The sequence below is a fragment of the Anopheles bellator genome, chromosome 2 (genome assembly GCF_943735745.2).
Source record: "Anopheles bellator chromosome 2, idAnoBellAS_SP24_06.2, whole genome shotgun sequence".
Classification (NCBI taxonomy): domain Eukaryota; kingdom Metazoa; phylum Arthropoda; class Insecta; order Diptera; family Culicidae; genus Anopheles; species Anopheles bellator.
The window spans coordinates 1,633,828-1,654,430 of NC_071286.1; the positions used below are offsets into that span (position 1 = coordinate 1,633,828).

A 20,603-nucleotide genomic window follows, 5' to 3' on the forward strand; every position below is an offset into this window, starting at 1 on the left:
AGATAAAATCCAAAATCTGTTTACTGTTTACAGCATTAAATAGTACATTAGCAAACCATGGCATGTTTTGAAACAGCCCATTGATTTAAGGCTGGTCCAAAGTCTTCATAAGATGCAGTACTAATTATCATAAGAGCGAGACTTTTCCGATAATGGGCCCTCTGTCTGGGCGTTCGTGTGCATAGAACCATCTCTTTCCCTCCCGCGAGCCTCTCTGTCAGGCAACACGTTGCTACAGACAGCAGGCCGGTGGTGAGTCATCGCAGGAGCTCTCCATGCGAAACATGATGACCTCCAGTTTTTGTTTACACGATTTCCGCAGCTGGTCAAACAGTAAACAAATATCACAGATAACGCAGAGCACCAATCTGTGTCCGCGGCGAGCTGATATTATGCCGCTGATGAGGTCCGTGCCGGGGCCGGTTGAGCCGGTGATTCTTGTTAATCCTTCTGTTTTCTCCCGATTGGCACGTAGCAAAAAAAAGAAGGTTCGTTGGGTGTGTTTCACAGATCTCGCTCTGTCCGCTGTCGTCGGCGTAGGTGCTGTTGCGCCGTTTCGCTCTCTCGATACGGCCTCTGTGCGTGGCGTCATCTTGACGCCATTCGTAATTTGGCGTGCCCCTCGAGCAGTTTATTTCGCAAACGTCCGCGTCGCTCTGTCCCGTATCGATCGGTAGTGTGGTTGGTGCCTTTGAGAAAACCCCTTACAATCGAAAGTGAAAAGTGAAAACTGTGGCAAAATGAAAGCGATTCTGCTCGTAGCATGTTGCATCCTGGCCAGCATCAGTGGTACTGCTTTGGCACACGATTAAAGGAAGGGCCATTTTAAATGATTTCTCCATGGTTTCTCAACTCTCTAGCGGCACAAGCCATCAAGTGCATGCAGGGCACTGAGTTGGTCAATCTGGCCGATACCGACAAACCGAAGGACAACGAAAAGACCCCCGAGTTCGTCGAGTGTGGTATCCTCAATACGGCAGCTTCGGCCACTGCCCTGTTGGTCCTGAAACCCAACACGGCCACCTCCCCCTCGACGGATTACAAGTGCTTCCATCTGCGTGCCGAAGATTCGGAAGCGAAACGAGCCACCATACTCAAGGGATGCATCTACAAGGCCCAGAACGTTTGCGATGGCAAGTTCAAGCTGGACACCATGCGTGAAGTTTTCTGCAGCCAGTGCGAACAGGACGAGTGCAACGCCGCAATTAACTTGGCTGCCCCGTGGAAGATTCTCAGTCTCACCGCTTTTGCCGTCGCATTTTACTTGTTCAAGTAAACCGTAGCACACATTTTTTGAATCTCTTTTCATATTACTATTACACCGTCAGCAATAAGATATATTGAAGAGTTACAGCCACACAGCAGTGTGCACCGCGGACCGGATCGCGGCTTTTGAGAAGGAGGAATGTTTTATTACCAAATTACCAAAGAACGGCAGCCGTGGGCCCACCACATACTCTCAGGATAACGAATGCCTTCCGCAACACTTACTTCGCAATGGAGATCATAACTCATATGCTCAGGACTCAGCAATACACAGCGTATACAGCGCCCGCTCAGTACTATTTCGACACAATCGATTGGTTTTTTGCAGTAGTGATAGCACGTAGATGACGGTCCGAATAATGCCTTACGAAAGATGTAGAACTGCGCTCTGTAATCTCAACTGCTTTTTACCGATATTGGGCATGCCTACCTTGCAAGCGGTACCTAGGTATTAGATAACCGAGGACACGGATTACGCACTTGCGGCTTTTTGCATAATATTATGTTGCATAAACAAATAAAGCATCTTTTGCCACGTTATGCGTTCCATTAGGAAAGGTTTTTGTTCCCGATAGTGGTGTTGCATAGTAATATGTTTGCTGCTTTTTGCGGAATAGCTCAGTAATTGTAACAATCACGCGTCGAGACCATCGAATTCAACCAGACACCCCCACATACGTGGCGTGAATTGTGTAGAGAGTGTTCCTCTGCCGCCACCAAATGGGGCAGCTTAGAAAACAATAAAGAGAAAAATTGTTTGTCATTAACATGCCGCTCAGGCGCGCATGAAAAGACAATTTTCGTATTGTGTCTGCCGGGGGTCGTTCGGCGGGGGACAGTATGATATCATCCGAAACGGAATAAGGTGTGACATCATGATTAATGTTCGCAGTCTGCACACTTCAACGGCCGAGCTGATCAGCGCGAGAGGTACGAGGTACGGCGAGCAGACAAAACACAGAACCACTCACAGCTGGAAACCAACAAACACTTTATTATTGTTACATAATTTTAATTATCTTGGATATGAAACTGCACGAGAATGATCACGTAGCTAGAGACCGTGGTCAGCATCTGCGAAAGGAAAGGAACACTATCAGCTTCGTGTTTTTATTGTGGTGGTCTATAAAATGTGTCTTCTATTATACGCACAGCAAACAGAAACCGTCGGTTGATGGCGTACATTCCATAGTTGCTAATGTCGCAATCTCGATGCAAATAGTCCACCACCAGGGCATCCGTCTGATAACGAGAGACGAGACGTTACCACGATCCGCTCAATCCGCGTCTTCCCGGTCCTTACCAGTCGTTCCATTTCAATCTCGCCTGACCACCGTTTGGCAATACGATTTAACATCACAAACGTGCGCTGTTGTCTCTCGGTACATACGGAAGGGATCAAAATCATGTAGCAGAGCTGCACGAAAATGTAGATCAGAAAGGTGAGCGGGTTGAGGTACTTCAGGATATCTTCGGCATGTAATGGGTCAGCAAAGTCCGCTATAGCCGTAGTGTAGACATAGAAAACCTGAGAGAAAAACACACAATCCAAGACATTATTCCAAGGTGCAATCTCTAAATAAACCGGACTTACCGAGATAACTAACATTAGAAAGTACCACGCGTTTAGCAGCAGTACCGGCAGACTCATGGTGGCCATAAATGCTTTCTGCAACTGTGCATTTTTACAGTGCACCAGGTACAGTAGCCGAACCACGGTGGGGCGATCCATCATCACCATCGAATCCGCCACGTGCCGAAACTCGCTGTTGACCGTACTCTGGATGGAGCCACAGGTCAAGAGGAACATCATGAAGAAACTGACCACCGTCGTTATGATGTAACGAACGGTGAAAAAGATCGCAGAAATGGCTACTTCGAAAACGGTTGGCGCTGCCGGACGGTACACAAAGAACACGTAAAACGCACCGACCAGAAGCCCAAAATCTACCAAGATCACTTTCACAAGAATACTTTTCGTGTACTGGAGATTCGCTCGATGGAAGTTCCACTTGCTCCGGACAATGTCTCTCAAGGCGAGCATTTCGTTTAGCAAGCATTTTAGCGATTCGCCATTCGCGAGCATCGTCATGTTGACCGTGATCACGAAAACGTACACGAACACGAGCTGCACGGCGACCAAAACGTTGACTATAAACGTGTTTTCACCGAAAATGTGCCTGTAAACGTTCCAAAGCTCGAGAGGGGCCAGCACCGCAAACGCAACCGTTGCCGCCATACTGTACATCACATTCTGGCGCGTTTTCGTGAATCTCTCGGTGCGCCGCTCGAACGTTAGCGGCAGCGTGCCCACGGCTTCGAGACATTTAAGAAGAAAATATTCAACCCCTGCCCTGACCCTTTGGGTGTCCATGGCGCATTAGAAGAAGAAGCGCGGTTTAACAGTCGTTTTGGGAGCTTACGGCATCACCACAGCGGCTCATCAATATCGCAGGGCAATTACCGCGATGACAAAGTGCTTGTTAGAATATCAATTATGCGGTAATGATTATCGACGTGCGGCGACGTGACCTCTTCATGCTTGCCTCTCGATGTGGAATTGAACTAGAATGATCATATAGCTGGACATCGTGGCAATCATCTGAAAGATCGGACCGTTCAACTCGGTTTCTTGTGACATCCGTAAAATACACTTACGCCAAACAAGAGCCCTCGATTGATGCTATATAATCCATAATTAGTGATCTCAACGTCCCGTTCCAGACAGTCGATTGTTAGAATTTCTATCTGCAATGGGCATATCGACTATAACTGCCGACAGGATCATCATTTATACGAAGCGTACCAGCGAATCAGTTTGATGCTCAGCATACTGCGTACTGACGGAGTTCAGCAATGGCACCACCTTTCTCGCTTGTTCCGTACACATCGCCGGAGTCACCACCATGAAATAAAGCTGAGTACACTGATACAACAGGAAAGTAAATGGGTTCACGAACGCCTTGATGTCCTCAGTATTTAAGCCTTCCCGTAATCTGTTTAGTGAGAAAACGTAGATGTAGTAGACCTAAAAGTATGGAGAGGCTTTAGAGGACTATTCAGGAGCATGAAAAGGGGCGGTCTTTACCGAGAACACTATCATAAAGAAGTACCACCCATTTAGTAGTAGTACGATGAAATCTAAGGCGGCCGTAAAATCCTTGACAACACACAGCACTTGGCAGTGAAACGTGTACAGTTGCAGCACTGATTGCGACACTTGAGCTGCTTTAGCTTTTGTTTCACAAGACGCCAAGCCTCTAAGCTGGCAATTTAATGTAGTTTGCGCGGAGTAACACGTCAGTAGGCCGAGTACGAAGATGTTCTCCACCATCGTAATTAAACACATTAATCCAAAGAACACAATCGAAGCCAATTTCGATACGCTGGACGAATGCCCGGAAAGGTCGCAAAATGTGAATAGCGAAATGCATACGAGGCAACCGTCTGCCAGAATCAGTTTTAAGGCTTTTATCGCAAAGCCTTTAGGAAAACGGGCAATCGTCTGGTCTCCAAGCTGCTCCAGGGAATGTTTCAGAATAAACATTTCGTTCAGTAAGCGCCCCAATGTGTCGCTCTTCCATATGAGCGAACTTTTCATCGTAAGCACAAACGCGTACACGAAACTAAACTGTGTCGCCATTAGAAACGTGATGATCGGTTCCTTCGGGTTGAAGTTTATCACGAACAAGTAGAGGCAAACGATCGGGACAATGCTGCCGTAGAGGATGGTCAACGCGACACAGTAGATCAATATTGTCTTTCCTCTCGAGAATCGCCGGGATTTCCATTCGAAGTGCAACGGCAAGATTCCGAGAATGGCCAGAACTTTAAAAAACACGCCTTCAAGAAGAACGCTCTCGCCCGGAAGCTTCATGGTGCGATACTGGTTTATTGTCAAGCGAAGCATTGCCTACTCCGACTGCACTCGAGCAGATGGGTGCTGAATAAAAGATCACCGATTAATGTTTGATGTGATTGGATGTCCCAGAACCAGCCTCTGCGTTTGTTTGGTGCCCCGTCTTACTCCTGGAGGTAGTACTGTACTAGGATGATCATGTAGCTTGCGGTACTGGACACAATCTGAAAAGAAGCTTGTTGTTAACGCCATTAAAGCAGGAGCGTCGGGCGTCGCTAAAACGATCTAGCCGCGCAATGGATGCCAAATCGTTAAGTCTTTATGGGCCACCCCAGACGCCCAGAGCTTAACTCACTGAAAACAGCATCGTATAGTCGATTCGGTAGAGACCCTTCACTCGAACACTGTAGTCTCGGTTGAGGAATTGGATTACGAGAAGATCAAACTGTGGGAAAGGAATCGTTTTTTCACTAACCGTACGTTAGTCCACTTCTCAAGAGAGAGCGAACCATACCAATCGTTCGTCCGAATGTTCCTCGGGTCCGACGGTGTGCGTGCCCAATATTGGCACAATTTCCCGGGCACGTTCAGCGTACGACGACGCTGCGGAAACGATGTAAAATACTTGTGATGCCTCGCTGAGAAAGAACGCGATTGGGTTCATCATATTGAACCGGTATCCGTTGGATTCCCGTCGCATATCCTGGACGATGCTGGTGAACAAATAGAAAACCTAACGTACACGCGCATGATATTTCACGATCCCATAACATGATGGCTTCGGTTAGTTTCCGTACCGAAAAGACGATAATGAAGAAGTACCACACGTTTAGCATTAGCAGCGGTTTGCTAACGCTGTCCACGAGACACTCGACTACGGTGGCCGTTTCCATGTGCAGCATGTACCATTGCAAGGCTGCTCCGCGGCGGTTACTGGAACCGTGTACCAAGTCCGTACACCGTTGGTTGATCCGACGATAAATATACTCACCACAGTACAGCACGATCAGCAAAAAATTTATGGTCATATTGATCATAAACACCAACAACAGATTGGAGAAGCTGAGGAGCATGTACAACCAGTACACCGTGTTGGGGAGATTTTTGTTAAAAAACAATCCCGCAATGATCATCAGACCCACGTCAAACAGGACAAATTTCATCCACAATCTGATCGATGTTGATCGATTAGTTTCTGCACCAGTTCTTCCTCTTCCCGCCGTATCGCGTAGCTCTAGTAAGGAATTTAAAAGAGCACAAAGCTTTCTGTGCTTGAGTATGGCCTCGGTACGGCTCAGCAGCGCGATAAAGTACATGAAGAAAAACTGTACAACGATCATGTAGTTGTTAAGCTGTGTTTGCGGGTGCAATGTGCTGCCTATTGCTCCCCAGTAAATCCACGGGGCCAGTACGCTGAATAGAACCGTGCACAGAACACTGTACCAATAATGGCGTGTGCTTTCGATGAATCGCTTCGATGGGGAATGCATTCGAAACGGCAGCAAACCGCAGCCCGTCAAAAGTCCGATGAAAAACTTCTCCGCTCGAGACAGGGCCATGGTCGATCGCGAACGCTTGCGTTAATGAATGTACACCGGTTGACAGCAACAAGTGTACTAGTGGCCAGCCACTCCGCAAGTGATAGCCACGTTTGCGGACTATGTATTATTCACAACGCAGCACCAACCGTCGGCACTGAATAGTTTATGCCTCTCTCACATCGATCATCCGCCCATCGCTGTTGGAAGGGGAACCACAAATATCCGGCGACTCCCGCGGTGCAGTTTCGGTCTGAAATGCACTCAAAGACGGTTCACTTTTTCCTCCACTTTCTCTACTACTACAACTCCCTCATGGGAATGAACCCGTTCGTGCTCGATCGCGCAAACGGGCACCGATTGCGCAGGAACCGGCTCAAATTTTGCTGGTCCTTTGCCGTCGGTTGCGCCACGGCCGTTCTGGTGTTGTTCAGTTTTTCACATATTCTCACCAGTGTACCGTTTCCGGATCTGATGCTGGTGCGGCATCTTGTGTACGTCGAGTTCCTGATACGCTACTGCACGATAACGTCCTGCTTTTATCAGATTTTCCATAACCAATCGAACCTGCTGCGTTGCGCGAATCGTTTCATGGCCATCGTACGGCGTCTCCTATACGCGTCCGATAGTCCTGCCGCGGCCACGGGCACCGTAGCCCCGATAGTGGTGAAAGTTCTGTGCACCGACATTTTCCTGTGTATCCTGTTTCTCATCGACAATGACGCGCACGTGGAGCACTACTTACGAGACTACCGTACCCTCAACATCTGTGTCATCGTTATGGGGGCACAAATTTCAAATTTGGTTCTCTTGCTGCTGCTTTTTGGCGCCCACTGCTACGGTGCCATCAACGAACAGCTTGAGAGCGCCATCACAAGACTGGTTTCGTTTGAGCAACGTGCCTCGTTTTGGGGCAAACGAAACGCGCTTCGCCAGCAGATATGTTGCGAGGTGAGCGATACCATCGACGAACTGTACAGCGTTCACCGGGAGGTGACCGAAATTGTGAGGCATTTGTTTAAGATTCTTCAAGCTCCTATCCTTCTGACGAACCTTAACCAATTCGTGGTCGTACTGTCCAGGGTAAATGAAAGGACCGCGGGGGGAGCGAGTTTGTATCAGGGACTGTAGACTACACTCAATTCGCAGGTTTACTTCATCTACGTGTCGATTGCCCAGGATTGGTCCCGCAACAGCAGCCTCCACGGGATGATCAATCCGATTCTCTGTATTACATTTGAAGTGTCACAGTTTGTGCTGCTGTCGGTTGTGGCCACCATCATCGCAAAGCAGGTTGGCAGAAGGAGTGCTATTTAAAGCTGTAAGCTATAATGCAAAACGTGCTCTAGTCTCGCCAACCAGGAGTGATTATGAACACGTTTATCGACGCTCCGATTGACACGCGCACCGAGCGCAGTATCGAACTGTTCAACCTGGCCCTGTTGAGCCACGATGCCCGGATTCAAGTGGCCGATATGTACGCGCTCGACTTGGTGTTTATGTACTCGGTAAGGCAGTCGCAGCAGCGCTGTTATCCTTCGTAACTCTTCTTCTTTTGCAGGTGGCCACCACCGCAACATCATATTTGATCGTGTTGATACAGTTTCAATTGAATGTATATTGAAAGAGAATAGGTTAACAGTTCCCTTTATCCGTTTTGCCATCTGTCACCGCTCGGCCTCATTCGGCCGATGCGTCCTTCGCCCTGTGACATCAATTATGCATGGGACTTGGGTTTCTCCGGTGCCCATCTTCCATTAGTCTAATTGGTGATGATATCGAAGCTCATCGCTTCGGCAGCTTTTTCGGCCATTCAGTAACGAGCTTAATCATGCTACTAAAAGTGTCGTTCACGGACGCAGTGTTGGCCCTGCTCATGTGGTTCGGCCAGCTGTACGGAGTGCTGCCTTTTTCGTACCAACCCGATGGATTCAAACCGTCACCGCTTCGGTTGTGGTATTGCCGATCGGTGGCCACACTGTTGCTGTTGGTGAACTTGTGGAGCTACAGAAAATTGTTGCAAGAAGAAATTTTCCCACTTCTCCATACAAGCTACTATCTGGTGGTGGCACAGTTTGTACTCAACTACTTCACCGTGATCGTTCTCTATCGGCAAGTCATTTTCAATCCTTCCTCGCTGTTGCGCGCTTTGAATGAACTCGTCGTCCAAAGCCAAACCATTCTGGAATTCTTGTTCTACTCCGCCGGTGGCAGCCCATCTGCTGGGCCAGCGGTTGGCAAACGGCTGTTGGTGAAAGTGATCCTCGTCGACATCGGGATCTGCCTTTCGTGGAATGGCGCGTACCTGTGGCACTACCGTAGTGCCAGCCTACCGTACATCGTGGCCTGGTGGATGAGCACGTTCAGCACATTACAGCTGGTGATAGTGAGCAACATCCTGCTCGTCACGCTACTGTGGACCGACTTTCTTTACGGGCTCATCAACGAGCGTGTGCGGCTGATGATCGCTAGCATACTGGAAGTGGATAAGAACACTCAGCGCTGGAACAACGGTCCGGCAGACCGGCAGTTCATACTGACGCACATCGCCCACCAGCTCAGCGGCCTCCAGGTCCATCACAGTGCGCTCACCGAGTCCATCCGAAACATCGTCCGCTTCTACAACTTCCCGCTGGCGCTCATCCTGTTGTATGAATTTGTTATCATGATCTCGGAGGTAAGGCAGTGGTTTCAATATTTGATGGCCATTACTGAGTCATTGATCACTTCGCACATTAACACAATGGTATCGAGGGACGCACGCACAATGCGACGCCAGTTAATCGCGATCGTTCAAACCAAAACGATGTCATACTGCGACCACGTGGCGCGAGCCTTGTTCCGATGCACCATCTGTTTGGCGCAAGGAGCCGGATTCGTGCCGTTTTCCTTCTCCAAGCGATCCTACACGTTCCGATCCGACAGCCGACTGAAACTGTGGTGCCGGTGCGTGGCTGCGCTAGCAGTGTGTACCTATCCGTTCGTGTACCTCTTTCTGATAAGCGAAATTCCTTTTCCAACGCTTTCGATAGTATATTATTTGGCCTGGTGCCAGTATGTACTGAACTATGGGGCGATTGTATTCGCGCACATTCACCTGTTGACCGCAGGTGACACGATGCTTCGCGCGCTTAACGGTTTGTCGGCCATTTTCGCTTCCCTTTCGGAGTATCAACCGAGGGGCCGGAAGCGGAAATACACCGTCAAAACGATGGCCAAACTCGTGCTGATGGATGCGGGCATCGTGCCCGTCTTTGTGAGCTTCTACGTGCAGCTCTTCGAACCGGGGCTACTGAGCGTGCTCTGCTGGACGCTCAACATTTGGTTCTTTTGTCAACTGTCAATCCTCGCGAACGTGATCATTATGGTGACGCACGCTTGTGCCTATTTGTACGAAACCGTAAACGAGGCGATGGTACAGAGCCGAATCCGGAACCGGGGAGGTGGCGCTATCAAAACGTGGCTGAACCTGTACCAGCAGCATCTGCACATCACCGAAAGCATGGGATATATCGCACAGATTGTTCGCATTCCCCTGCTGTGTCTAGTATTGTCCAGTTTTGTGATCATCATCTCGGAGGTACGGAGGAGGGCGCTGTGTTGAACATCATTTAACCGCTTAACGACTGCTCGAGTTCTGTATCGCTCCTTTCAGATTTTTTACGCCTATACATCCATCGTGCAAGGCATAAGGCAAGGCGATGAGTTTTTTCTAGCCAAGTACACGAGCTCGTTCATATTCGCCACGTTTCAGGCCATCCAGTTCTACTACATCGTTTCCGCTTGTGCCGACATCACGGAGCAGGTTCGGAGCAAACTCTGTTTGCGTTCATTCATTGCAGAATCGCTCACTGATCTTAACTTTTCCTTTTCGCGGGGCGTTACGTTAGGCCGAAAACACCGGTGTGCTGCTGAACGAGTTTCTTCAGACAGATGTCGAACCCACGGTCGATCGTTGCGTGAGTTACGACCGTGGTGGCGCAGTGCTACAATAGAACCGTTACTCCCAGTCCCTTCTTTCCACAGATTGAGCTATTCACCATCGATCTGCTGCATCAGGATTTCAAAATTAACAACTGTGGTCTTTACTACATCGATTACACGCTACTGTTTTCGGTAGAAACGCAAACGATCGCAACTGAGTGTCGGCAAAATTGGCCACTAACTTTTCTCCCCCCTTTCCCGCCTCAGATGATCGCGACCATTACAAGCTACCTGATAATGCTGGTGCAGTTCCAGCTGGCCGTGGTTTAGTGAGGGAACTCGAGTTCGGATCAACGGGAGGCAAGGAAAAAGGAAACGCGGCGGTTGTTGCAATAAGTTTGGCAAACTTTATACCCTAATCAGTAGATGTTGCGATCCGGTTCAGAATATACAATAAGAGATGCAATGCGCGCGAGTTAATCATGATTGCCCGTTGCCTCACAGTAGAAAAGCCTTTAAACAATTGAATTCCATTTCACATTATTGCAAAACCGTGGAACATGAATTGCAATCGGGTGCGCTCGAGTGGGCACCCAACGGTGCGACGGCTTTCCCCGGTGAACTTCCCGCTCGCACCGGCACCGGTGGATAACTGAGCAGTGCGCCAATGCGTTACTTCCCGTCGGACGGTTTCTTCACGCGCTCGATATACTTTGTCTGCGTCAGGGCGCTGCTGCCTTTCGTAGGATCCATCATCCGTGACCAATCCGTTACACCGACAACGAAGCCCACCTGACGCATCTTGCGTTGCGCTTTCCGCTCCTCTACGTCGGCCCATCGGACACGTTTCTTCTTCTTGCTGACAGCACCACCGGCGCCGCCGTCGCCGACGCCGGCCGCCTTTTCTCGACCTTCGGCATCATCGCCGTCGTCGCCGTCGTCATCCTCATCGTTGTCCAGCTGCAAGTAGTCCTCCAGGGTAGGTGGGCGCTTCAAGGGTTTACTAGTGCCATCGAGTCGGGCTGCGATCGAACAGGAGACACAGGGGTAGATAGGCCAGAATTAGTATGGTTCGGTTTGTGCTGGCATCAGCTGCAACCGACGTCGCTCATGCAATGCAACGTTCCGTTACGCAGCGCAAGGGTCGATTGATAGTTGATCGACAAACGTGTGCTCTACATGACTTAAAGTACGTTAGAAATGGAAGGAAAACAATAATACCAACCTAAATTCTGCTCACTGGTGTCGTTGTCCCATTTACTCGCGAACAAATCACACTATATGCGCGCGCGAACACACACAGACACAAAATGGGCGTATTTAATGAAGGGTAATTTGAAAGAAAACGGTGTCATTAAGAAAGGTACGATCTCGGGGTTTCGAATGCCCCTTCGAATCGCGCGTACGGCCATCTTCCGACCCAAAAACATACAGGACTGCTGCGATAAAGCAGCACAAACAAAGCCGCCGTTGCTTAGCAACCGCACCATACAGGCACATGTGTTCGATTCAAAACGAAAGCACAGTGCGCACGCTGCTACGATGCAGCTGCAGCACTGCGCCTAGGTCAACAATATACTCAATATCTCACCTCTGCGGTACCCGCCGCACTATCGTCGTTACTGTCGTCCTGTGATGCGTTGGCCTGTGGATGCAGGTGAAAAGATTGATTAACCCACACGTTCGCTTTTCGTCCGTACGCTCGTTTCGTGACGTAGCTAAACGGCACGCGTTCCTACATGTTCCAGCTGGTTTTCACTGTCCACATCTGGCAGGGATTCATCGTCGGCCGCAATGTCCATATCGGTGACGACTGCATTCGTGTCCGACGGTTCCGGTTCTAGCAACGAGTTGAAGTTGACCTGAACATGCTCATCCGGGGCCATGGCCCAGTTGTCGGCGTACACTTGGATCTCCGCGGCCGTGCGATGGTGAACGTTTTGGTCGGCGCAAGCGTCCACATCCGTTTGCATAGTGCACGTGTACACCTGGATGAAAGGGAATGCGATCGATTAGGAGCAATCTGCAGCACCCGCGGGGCACTCGGCAGGCCTCACCTTGAACCCGTTGCTCCGGGCGTAGTTGTGAAACTCGCAATAGTACTCCAACCGATGGTTGCAGCAATCGACAATCACGAAGTTAAACAACCGCTCCGAGATGGTGCGCTTGAACGCCTTGATCAGATTTTGGATGTAAATCTCCTCCATCTCCCCGTCGAACTCGTACTCCGCGCGGACCACCGTCGTTACCTTCCCGCTCACCGGGTCCCGTTCTTCCACCTCTTTGTCCACCAGAAAGTAGTCGTCCAGGCTGAGGACCCGCGGTGATGCCCCACCGAACCCTTGCTCCTTGTTCTTGATCAACCGGGCCAGGTGTGACTTGCCGCTGCCCGGGAGTCCGCGAACGAGCAAACAGATACGGGCCGGCCGACTGAATCGTCCCGGGGGCAACAGCAGCTCCTCGATATCGATCATCCGCGGGGGCAATCCGTGTTGCTGCGACGATTGGGAAGAAACTACCGACTCCGAGCGATCGTCGTCGCGCGGTTCACTCTTACACTGCCGACCGCTAGCGGCCCCGTCGTCGGTACTGTTGCCCCAGTCGGGTCGATCGTCTTCAAGGTCGTTGTCCGAGCTCAGCTCTTCCAGCCCTGGCTCCGAGTCCGGCTCAAGTCCGACGGGAACGACCGTACCACTGATTCCACCAGCCGGCTCGTGTTGCTGTTGTTGCTGAAGTTGCTGCTTCAACTTTTGTTTCCGTATCGACGATGGCCGCTTGGCACGCTTGGTGCTCAAGCAGTTGGGTCGATTATCGTTCATCAGTATGAACTTGCAAGGATAGTGCGGGTTGCTTTCCTCGGGATTCGGGTTCAGGTGCATCTCGGCCAAGCGCTGCAGGCTAGAAACGGATCGGTCGATCGGTTTGTTGTGCGGCAACACCGCTGCCATCGGCCACTGGTGGTCATCGCGCTGTTCCGCGATGCAGTTGCCACTGCTAGTGGCTGCGTTCGAGACGCTCGAGTGGTTGTAATCAAAGCGTTGCGAGCCATGAACAAACTGGTTCTCGTTCGCTGTAAGCAAAATAAACATTAGATCACGAGCGCGACCAAATACCAAAGGGCCGTACCTCCGCTCGAGCCATTTTGAGCATTGCGCAGGCGAGTCTGAAGATCCCTTCGGTCATCCGGGCGATAAACACCGTGCGATCCGGCACCCTGGTGTCCATAGTCGATCACTCGCCCGATCGGTGGCTCCTGGGTTACGGATGGTGGAGGTACACTCCTGCAGTTACTGTAGTCAAAGACCTGCGTCGGTTGAAAGTATTCATCGGTCGGTTCGTGCTTGATTTCGGTCTTAATCATCGGCCTCGGCATACTGCCCCGGACGGAAAGCAACGGCCGTTCGTAGCCCGGCGGCAGCTGGCCGGCACGTATTTTGTTCTGCTTCAACACCTGAATGGCCAGTTCCATTTTGTGTTTACGCTCATCGAAACTTTGCACGTCCTCGTATCGATCGTAAATCTCCTGATACTCGTCCTCCGTCATCCACAGCGGTTTCGGAACGGCCACGGGCCGGCCTAGTTCCGGATCGATCTGGTACTCCGCCGACGGCGAGAACCCTAGCGATGGTGGAGGACGATCGAAGCGACCCATTTTTGCCACCGGACTACCCTGATACCGGTGCTCGAAACGATCCGGCGGATTGCCACTCCACCGATCGCGCCTCTGCGTTGGAGGTTTGTGATTCCGCCCTCGTGGCAACATCGGTGGTGGTTGAGAAAGATCCACATCGATCATTGGTGGCGGAATGCGAGGATCAAAGTCTGGCAGCGTGGTCCGGCTACTGCTAGCTACGCTGCTGGCCGGGCTGCTCGAAAATCTACTAGTCTGCGGGCCGACAGCGCCACGCTCATTACGACACGAACCATTGGGGCGATTTTCGACTGTGTTTTGCAACTGTTTCACCAGATCACCACCGCTGCCATCAGCGCCCGACCGGTTGTGCGTCAGCTGCGCAAGTGCGACCATCAGGGGGTTAGTGACCGTGCCGACAGCGTCTCCTCCACCGTTGGTCCCAGCCGATGCCATCGTGTTACCGACCAGCTGCAACAGAGCATTCACCTTCGGATCGTTCAGCAAGGAACTGATCGCATCCACGTTCGTCTCTTGCGCGCGGGCAGAGCCAGGACTCTGGTTCATACCGTTGAGAGTGGGCTTCTGGTCTGTCGGATCATTTTCTTCTAAATCGATCACCGCCACCACCGGATCCGCATTCGGTTCCAGCTTGGGCTTTTTCAGTTGTGGTGGGGGATTTTCGCAGATCAGATCCAATCCGGGGATTCCACCGCTCGCACTGTGCGCTCCGGCGGACGCGTGGTTGAACACGTTTGCTACTTGAGCTCCGTCGCCCGTTGGTTGTTCCGGTTCGGAAGGGGGTGGCGGTGGTGGAACCGTCGGCGGCGGTGCTGGCACAGCCTGCGAAGCATTCTTTTCCATTCGTTTTCTTCTCAATTGCTCGCGCCGCTCCAGAAGCTTTTTGCGGCGCTCTTCACACTTTTGCTCGTAATCCCGGTACGCTTTCTTGTCCGGGTGGTTGCTGTTGTTGCGCTTCCACACCTCGAACTCCTGCTCCCACTTGTGGAACTGCTCGTCGAAGGCGATCTCCTCGGCACTCTGTTCCTCCGGTAAGGGAGGCTTTTGTTGATCTGAAACAATATCGATACTGAGAGCAGGCCACTCAACATGATACACTGGCATCGGCAATCACATTACTTGTTTGAGACTTGAGCTCGTCCGGATGTGGTTCCGAGGGAGGCGGCGGAGCGACCAAGTTGACAGGCGGAAACGAGGGTAACGTTGGTACGGCTGCAAAAACAGTCGGCACCGTAGCCACGGCAGACGGCATTGGAGTGGCTACGGGGGGCAGTGCGTTGCCCGTTTGCTGTGCATATTGCTCCCCATACTGTGCGTGCCACTGGGCGTACTGTTGTTGGTACTGCTGCCATTGCCACTGATTGTATGAGCTGAGCGCTCCAAAATCAGTCCCAGCCGCGATGCTGGACGTCGCGACGGCAGCAGAGCCCACTGGAGGTGGATACGATGGCACCAATCCGGCTGGCTGCTGCTGCTGCTGCTGCACAGCGGGCCAACTGTTTGGCCAAGACATGATCGGGAAGATCCCTTACGCTGTTGCACTCGTGTTTAGTCTAACGTCGGCCAAACCGCTAAACGAACACTACAGAAAGGTTTATCACCAGTGGACCTTTAATTTAACTACAACCATCCTGTTTTCGATCGAACTTTTGCCTGCACCGAGTTCTCAGGTCGGAAGAAAAAATATGCACTCTGACATGTCAACAAACTGACAGCCTACCTGTCAAACCGTTTTGTTTCTTTGCTGTCAATCACAAACAAATAGCTGTCAGTCGCACTGACCCATATTCAGCGTGAGGAATTTTAGTTTATTATATACAATTTGACCTTTTCCCGTATTGTAACCGCTAACCGACGCTCCTTAGCACTTATCTACGCCTTCTGCCGCGTACCTGTGTCCAACCGGGATCGATGCTTTCTTCTATGAACTTGGTGCTGGATCCTTCGGTGCTAGGACCAATCTCCTCTACGTTGCCGTTTGTGGTGGATTGTTCTACGTCCATCCTCTCTTCCAGGTCGTCGTCATCGTTTTCGCTGTCACTGCTATCGGCCATACGCTGATACTTAATCTTGGCCCCACTTACAATCCACATTTCACACGGCTTCATTAAGGCCAGCTGTGCTCTTACCTCGTCGCCCTTTCCTTGCTTCAGCAGGTTCAAGTACGTTACCAGCAGGACACTGATTTCTGTAACAAAACGCGCGCACATAAACATTATGCATTGTCCAGCAGTGGGCAAACACGTGTACCTTGTATCGAATCGTCCTCGCAGATCGTTTCGTACTCCTGATCCATGATTTCCTCCAGTACCTCGCGCAGATCGATCGAATCGACGCTTTTGTTCTCCGTGCAGTAAGATGTAACGTAGTCGATAAGTTCGATTGCCGTCTGCGGGAGAGAGAGAAACATTTTCACATAAGGTTCCACAAAAACCTCGTTGCCATCCATTTGAATCGACACGATACGCACATTCAATCCCAAGGGGCCACCCATTCCGTGCTCTACCGCCATTCGCAGTGCAGTCCACCGGTTCATCACATTCTCTACGACGATCCGAAAATCATTTTGCACGCTCGCATGAGCCATTACCGAAATTAGAACACGCACAAGTTGATTCCGAACTACGAATTAGTAATTTCTGGTCTACGAGCTCGCGGCGAAAGTGTATTTCACTCGCTGGCCGGTCGAGTGTCAAATTGACAGCGCGCATGAAGTGAATGTCAAACACCGCGTGCCCAATGGTCACGAAAGAGAGTATTTTGATTGCTTTCATTTGTGGCGCGAGACCCGCGCAAAACAATAAACACAAAGCGGTGCTCGTGCTCTTAACGTGTTTAAGTTAAATTTTCAACGAAATGGACACCAGCAACTTAGCATCGGAAACGAACGGCGCTTCCGAAGACGTCGACCACGAAGCTGAGGAAGACGATGAAATACAAATGTCTTCACAGGAGGTAATACACACTCAATAAGCCGCATTGGCCGAGTACACATGCATCCTATTTGTTCGATCAGGTTTTGGAATCGCTTCAACGGGCGTGGATAAACGAAAAGTTTGCCCCCGATTTGCTGCCGTACGAAGAATCGTTGGTCGAAATGGTCATGATTCAGTTGGTGCACATGGAAGAGAACCTTGCGTCGACCAACAAGAACGATCTGCTGTACATCGTGCACCGCATGGAAGTGGAACGGATTCGGTTCATTGTGGCGTCCTACCTGCGGTGTCGGTTGCAGAAAATCGAAACATACGCTTCGCACATCCTCGACACGGATTCTGCCCGGCCGTCCGACGCTAAACGGTTGTCGGACGCAGAGCACAAGTTTGCCGTAGACTTTCACGAGAGTGTCGAAAACCATTTCTATCAGCTAGTCGTGCGGCATATGCCGCAGAATCACCAAGACGACGAACGGATTCGCCGCGTGGTACCGAACGTAGATGGGCACGTTTTCGCTCGGGCCAGAAAAAACATTGGCGAGTATTCTCTAGCTGGCGGAGAGCATTCGCTGAATATAAAATCTGGTTCGGTACATTTGTTTAAATACCGTGACATAGAACCATTGATAGTAGACGGTCTGTTGGAGCTGATTTGAAATAGTGCACTGTTCCATTATTGTGATTGTTGGAAACTCGTTTGCTTTGTAGTGGTTTTTGGCGTTGCTATGGTAACACTTGAGTGCGACGTAGAAATCGCGTCAACGCGTTTAACCTTCAAAGCGTTGCGAAGGATCCATCGTTGGATGCAGATTAGTCAATAATAAAACAGGGGAAAAGCGAATCCCGTTATCAGTGGTGTAACTGGAAGCACGTGCCTGCGCCATGTCCAGCAAATGGCATCATAATTTTCCGAAAATTGCTCGCGAAGCAGGCTTTACGATTCGCGAGCTTTCGATCGGACACTGTATCGACTGGAGATTTGTTGGTAAACATAATAAACATAGTTACGCTTCTCGGTACCATTAACCCTTAACCGTTTGTCCTCCCTATCAGCCTCAATCGATCCCTATGCCATTGTTAGTGAGTGTGATTACGAGAAATTGGATGAATTCATTCCACACATCTCGGAAGTGCCCATCGGAACCGTGCTAAACAATCGAATCCTTGACCCCGCCATCGGAAAGTACTTTATTCTGGCCCAATTTAGCATTCAGTATCTGCTGTTCTGCAAACAATTTCTCGACGAAACCGTGGTCGAGATAAGAAACACCATCCAAGCGCTGCAGAGCGAAAATGGCCGCTTGGAGAAGCTGATGAAAAAACGGAGCGACGAAAATGCGCTCCTCCAGCGCAAGCTGCAGCGTGCCGAAGAACTTCAGAACCACCAACAGACGACCGTTTATCCGTGTTCCAGGTGTACCAAAAACTTTATCAGCCCCGAGCTGCTCAGTGCCCACATCCTTCGGAAGCATGTCAGTGCTCGGCCACCGGAAGCTCCCGTCGACCACAACCCATCCGATACCGATAAGAGCCTTATAAACACCATCAAACTGGAACTGGAAGTGAAACAATTGAAAGAGCGCCTGAATGCCGCCGAGAAGGATCTACACGGTCGTCGGTCAGCCAAAGGCCATCGTTGCCGGGTTTGTTCGGACGAGAGCAGCACCGTTACGCCTCAGCAGCAGCAGGAAGACGCACCGAGGCGGCCCAAAATCCTCCACAGCATCGGAATACAGAGCAATTTGACGGACGATAAGGATTGCAATGAAAAAGAAGTACAAACCCAAACCGAAGGCCACCTGAGCCGCAATTTAAGCCCCTCTTCCCCGGTTGAGCTGGTCGGGAAAGAGGTACCTAACGAACAGATGATTTCCAAAGCAGATCTCCAGTGTTTTCTCGAGGAGCAGAAGCAATTGTACGAATTTTGGAAGGCAAATGAAAGGCAAAACATCCATCAGGAAATTGAGGCGGTCAAGAAGAATCTTGTCGATGCCATCCAGACAATCGAAAGATCGGAACGAACAACTCCGCTCCCGATGGCCGACGAAAGTGTGTGGAAGGAACGATATCAAGAGTTGGAAAAAATGTACGAAGGAAGCCAAAAGCAGGCCCGGGAAACGATGGTAACATTCGAAGAGGCGTACACACAGAAAATGGAACAATTAGAAAAGTTGCTCTTGAAAACGCACGAGACCGACGAGGGAGGAAAAGGCGTTCCGTTGATCCGTACCAAGAATGTCACCAGCAACCAGGGCCAATCAGCCACACTCAAGTTGGTCACCCTTCCAGAGATTACGATTGAAGGTGCAGTAGGACCGGCCGGAATAGAAAATTTTGATCATACCGAGAAGGATAAGCGGTCCTACTCTTCTGAAACCGAAACGACCGAAAGCGATACAGAGGTGGTTCCATTTGAATCAAGTAAAGACCTTCATATCACCAAACACCCAAACGACACGGCGGATGCCACACACCAAGAACCACAAAATGCATTAACGCAATCGTACACCGCCAAAACCCTGCTATTGTCACCCAAAAAACAAATATTAAATCAATTCCGGTCCCGTCTCAAAGCAATCGGAATTGATCCCAAGGCTAAGCAGTTAACCGTAGACGGCTTTAATGTGGCCGGCGAGGCGCTTGCGCAACAAAGGGACGTTCAAAAGAAGAAGCATAAACATTTCTTCATCACTCGCAATCAGTTGCTCTCGAAAGTCGAACAACTGGCGCGAGCAAAGGTTGGAGAAAATTCCACGCCTGTGACCAATGCCCCACCGTCGAAAGTTCAACCAAACGTAATTCCTAAGGCCAGCAAACCTACCACTCGAGTACGGTCCTCCCCAACGGTAGAGTTGTTGCCGCTGAAACAGAACCTACAGACTTCCGAAACTACCGGCAATCTGTCCACGGATATGAGTATGTTCCGAACAAAATCGTCCATCACAACATCGGTGCCAACTGCACGGCCCCTTATTAAACTTGCCGGGGACGATGTCATCACAGTGCATGCCGAAATAACACCAGTTACTGTGTCACGGCCGGCGCCACACAGTCCAGTGCCGCCGAAACGATCATCTATTAGCACGTCCGATCAGCACGTCGAAAGGTTGCTGGATACTCCGATCAAGACGTTAAACACGCTGGCACTAACGGCAACTAACAGACATGACGCGGTAGAGAAAACCTCGGACATTAGTGAAATACTAGAAACCGTTCCATTTCAACCCAAACCAATTCCAAAAAAGAGAGTACTATTCAACCTGGACCGAGTGGATGGCACGGCTGCCGTAGGCTCCTCGATTAGCAAGGAACAACCGGCAAAGCCTAAAAGCGATCATTTAATCGCGTTGTCGGAAGGTCCACAGCAACGCGCCAAAGTGGACGATGATTCGGATTGGAATATTAGTAGTTTTGATGATGATAAGTGA

General features: G+C 50.4%; 8 protein-coding genes across 8 annotated transcripts; 5 read left to right on the forward strand and 3 right to left on the reverse strand.

Moving 5' to 3' along the window:
* The first annotated feature begins 440 nt into the window (after window positions 1-440).
* Window positions 441-2,055, forward strand: LOC131209685 (uncharacterized). Its single transcript, XM_058202807.1, has 2 exons — window positions 441-789; window positions 861-2,055. The coding sequence occupies exons 1-2, from the start codon at window positions 741-743 to the stop codon at window positions 1,274-1,276; spliced, it is 465 nt and encodes a 154-aa protein (XP_058058790.1). The 5' UTR covers window positions 441-740; the 3' UTR covers window positions 1,277-2,055.
* LOC131211641 (uncharacterized) lies at window positions 1,693-6,684 on the reverse strand. Its single transcript, XM_058205208.1, has 5 exons — window positions 5,923-6,684; window positions 5,640-5,858; window positions 2,861-3,046; window positions 2,657-2,794; window positions 1,693-1,710 (listed from the first exon to the last, which is right to left on the reverse strand). Exons 1-5 carry the CDS (start codon window positions 6,682-6,684, stop codon window positions 1,693-1,695), a joined length of 1,323 nt encoding a protein of 440 aa, XP_058061191.1.
* Window positions 6,685-6,921: 237 nt separating this feature from the next.
* LOC131211652 (uncharacterized) lies at window positions 6,922-8,287 on the forward strand. Its single transcript, XM_058205223.1, has 4 exons — window positions 6,922-7,746; window positions 7,813-7,956; window positions 8,013-8,171; window positions 8,225-8,287. The coding sequence occupies exons 1-4, from the start codon at window positions 6,922-6,924 to the stop codon at window positions 8,285-8,287; spliced, it is 1,191 nt and encodes a 396-aa protein (XP_058061206.1).
* Window positions 8,288-8,494: 207 nt separating this feature from the next.
* LOC131211654 (gustatory receptor for bitter taste 22e-like) lies at window positions 8,495-10,917 on the forward strand. Its single transcript, XM_058205225.1, has 6 exons — window positions 8,495-8,556; window positions 8,878-9,340; window positions 10,319-10,468; window positions 10,554-10,622; window positions 10,690-10,779; window positions 10,855-10,917. The coding sequence occupies exons 1-6, from the start codon at window positions 8,495-8,497 to the stop codon at window positions 10,915-10,917; spliced, it is 897 nt and encodes a 298-aa protein (XP_058061208.1).
* A 101-nt stretch (window positions 10,918-11,018) lies between these two features.
* Window positions 11,019-15,837, reverse strand: LOC131209147 (uncharacterized). Its single transcript, XM_058202144.1, has 7 exons — window positions 15,359-15,837; window positions 13,726-15,291; window positions 12,645-13,657; window positions 12,327-12,575; window positions 12,179-12,232; window positions 11,813-11,864; window positions 11,019-11,609 (listed from the first exon to the last, which is right to left on the reverse strand). The coding sequence occupies exons 1-7, from the start codon at window positions 15,750-15,752 to the stop codon at window positions 11,260-11,262; spliced, it is 3,678 nt and encodes a 1,225-aa protein (XP_058058127.1). The 5' UTR covers window positions 15,753-15,837; the 3' UTR covers window positions 11,019-11,259.
* Window positions 15,838-16,041: 204 nt separating this feature from the next.
* Window positions 16,042-16,903, reverse strand: LOC131210809 (uncharacterized). The gene is made up of 3 exons (XM_058204101.1): window positions 16,710-16,903; window positions 16,490-16,628; window positions 16,042-16,427 (listed from the first exon to the last, which is right to left on the reverse strand). Exons 1-3 carry the CDS (start codon window positions 16,824-16,826, stop codon window positions 16,108-16,110), a joined length of 576 nt encoding a protein of 191 aa, XP_058060084.1. The 5' UTR covers window positions 16,827-16,903; the 3' UTR covers window positions 16,042-16,107.
* Window positions 16,904-17,044: 141 nt separating this feature from the next.
* On the forward strand, window positions 17,045-18,189 carry LOC131208800 (DNA replication complex GINS protein SLD5). Its single transcript, XM_058201692.1, has 2 exons — window positions 17,045-17,194; window positions 17,256-18,189. Exons 1-2 carry the CDS (start codon window positions 17,096-17,098, stop codon window positions 17,829-17,831), a joined length of 675 nt encoding a protein of 224 aa, XP_058057675.1. The 5' UTR covers window positions 17,045-17,095; the 3' UTR covers window positions 17,832-18,189.
* On the forward strand, window positions 18,047-20,603 carry LOC131211662 (cilium assembly protein DZIP1L). Its single transcript, XM_058205235.1, has 2 exons — window positions 18,047-18,160; window positions 18,229-20,603. Exons 1-2 carry the CDS (start codon window positions 18,058-18,060, stop codon window positions 20,601-20,603), a joined length of 2,478 nt encoding a protein of 825 aa, XP_058061218.1. The 5' UTR covers window positions 18,047-18,057.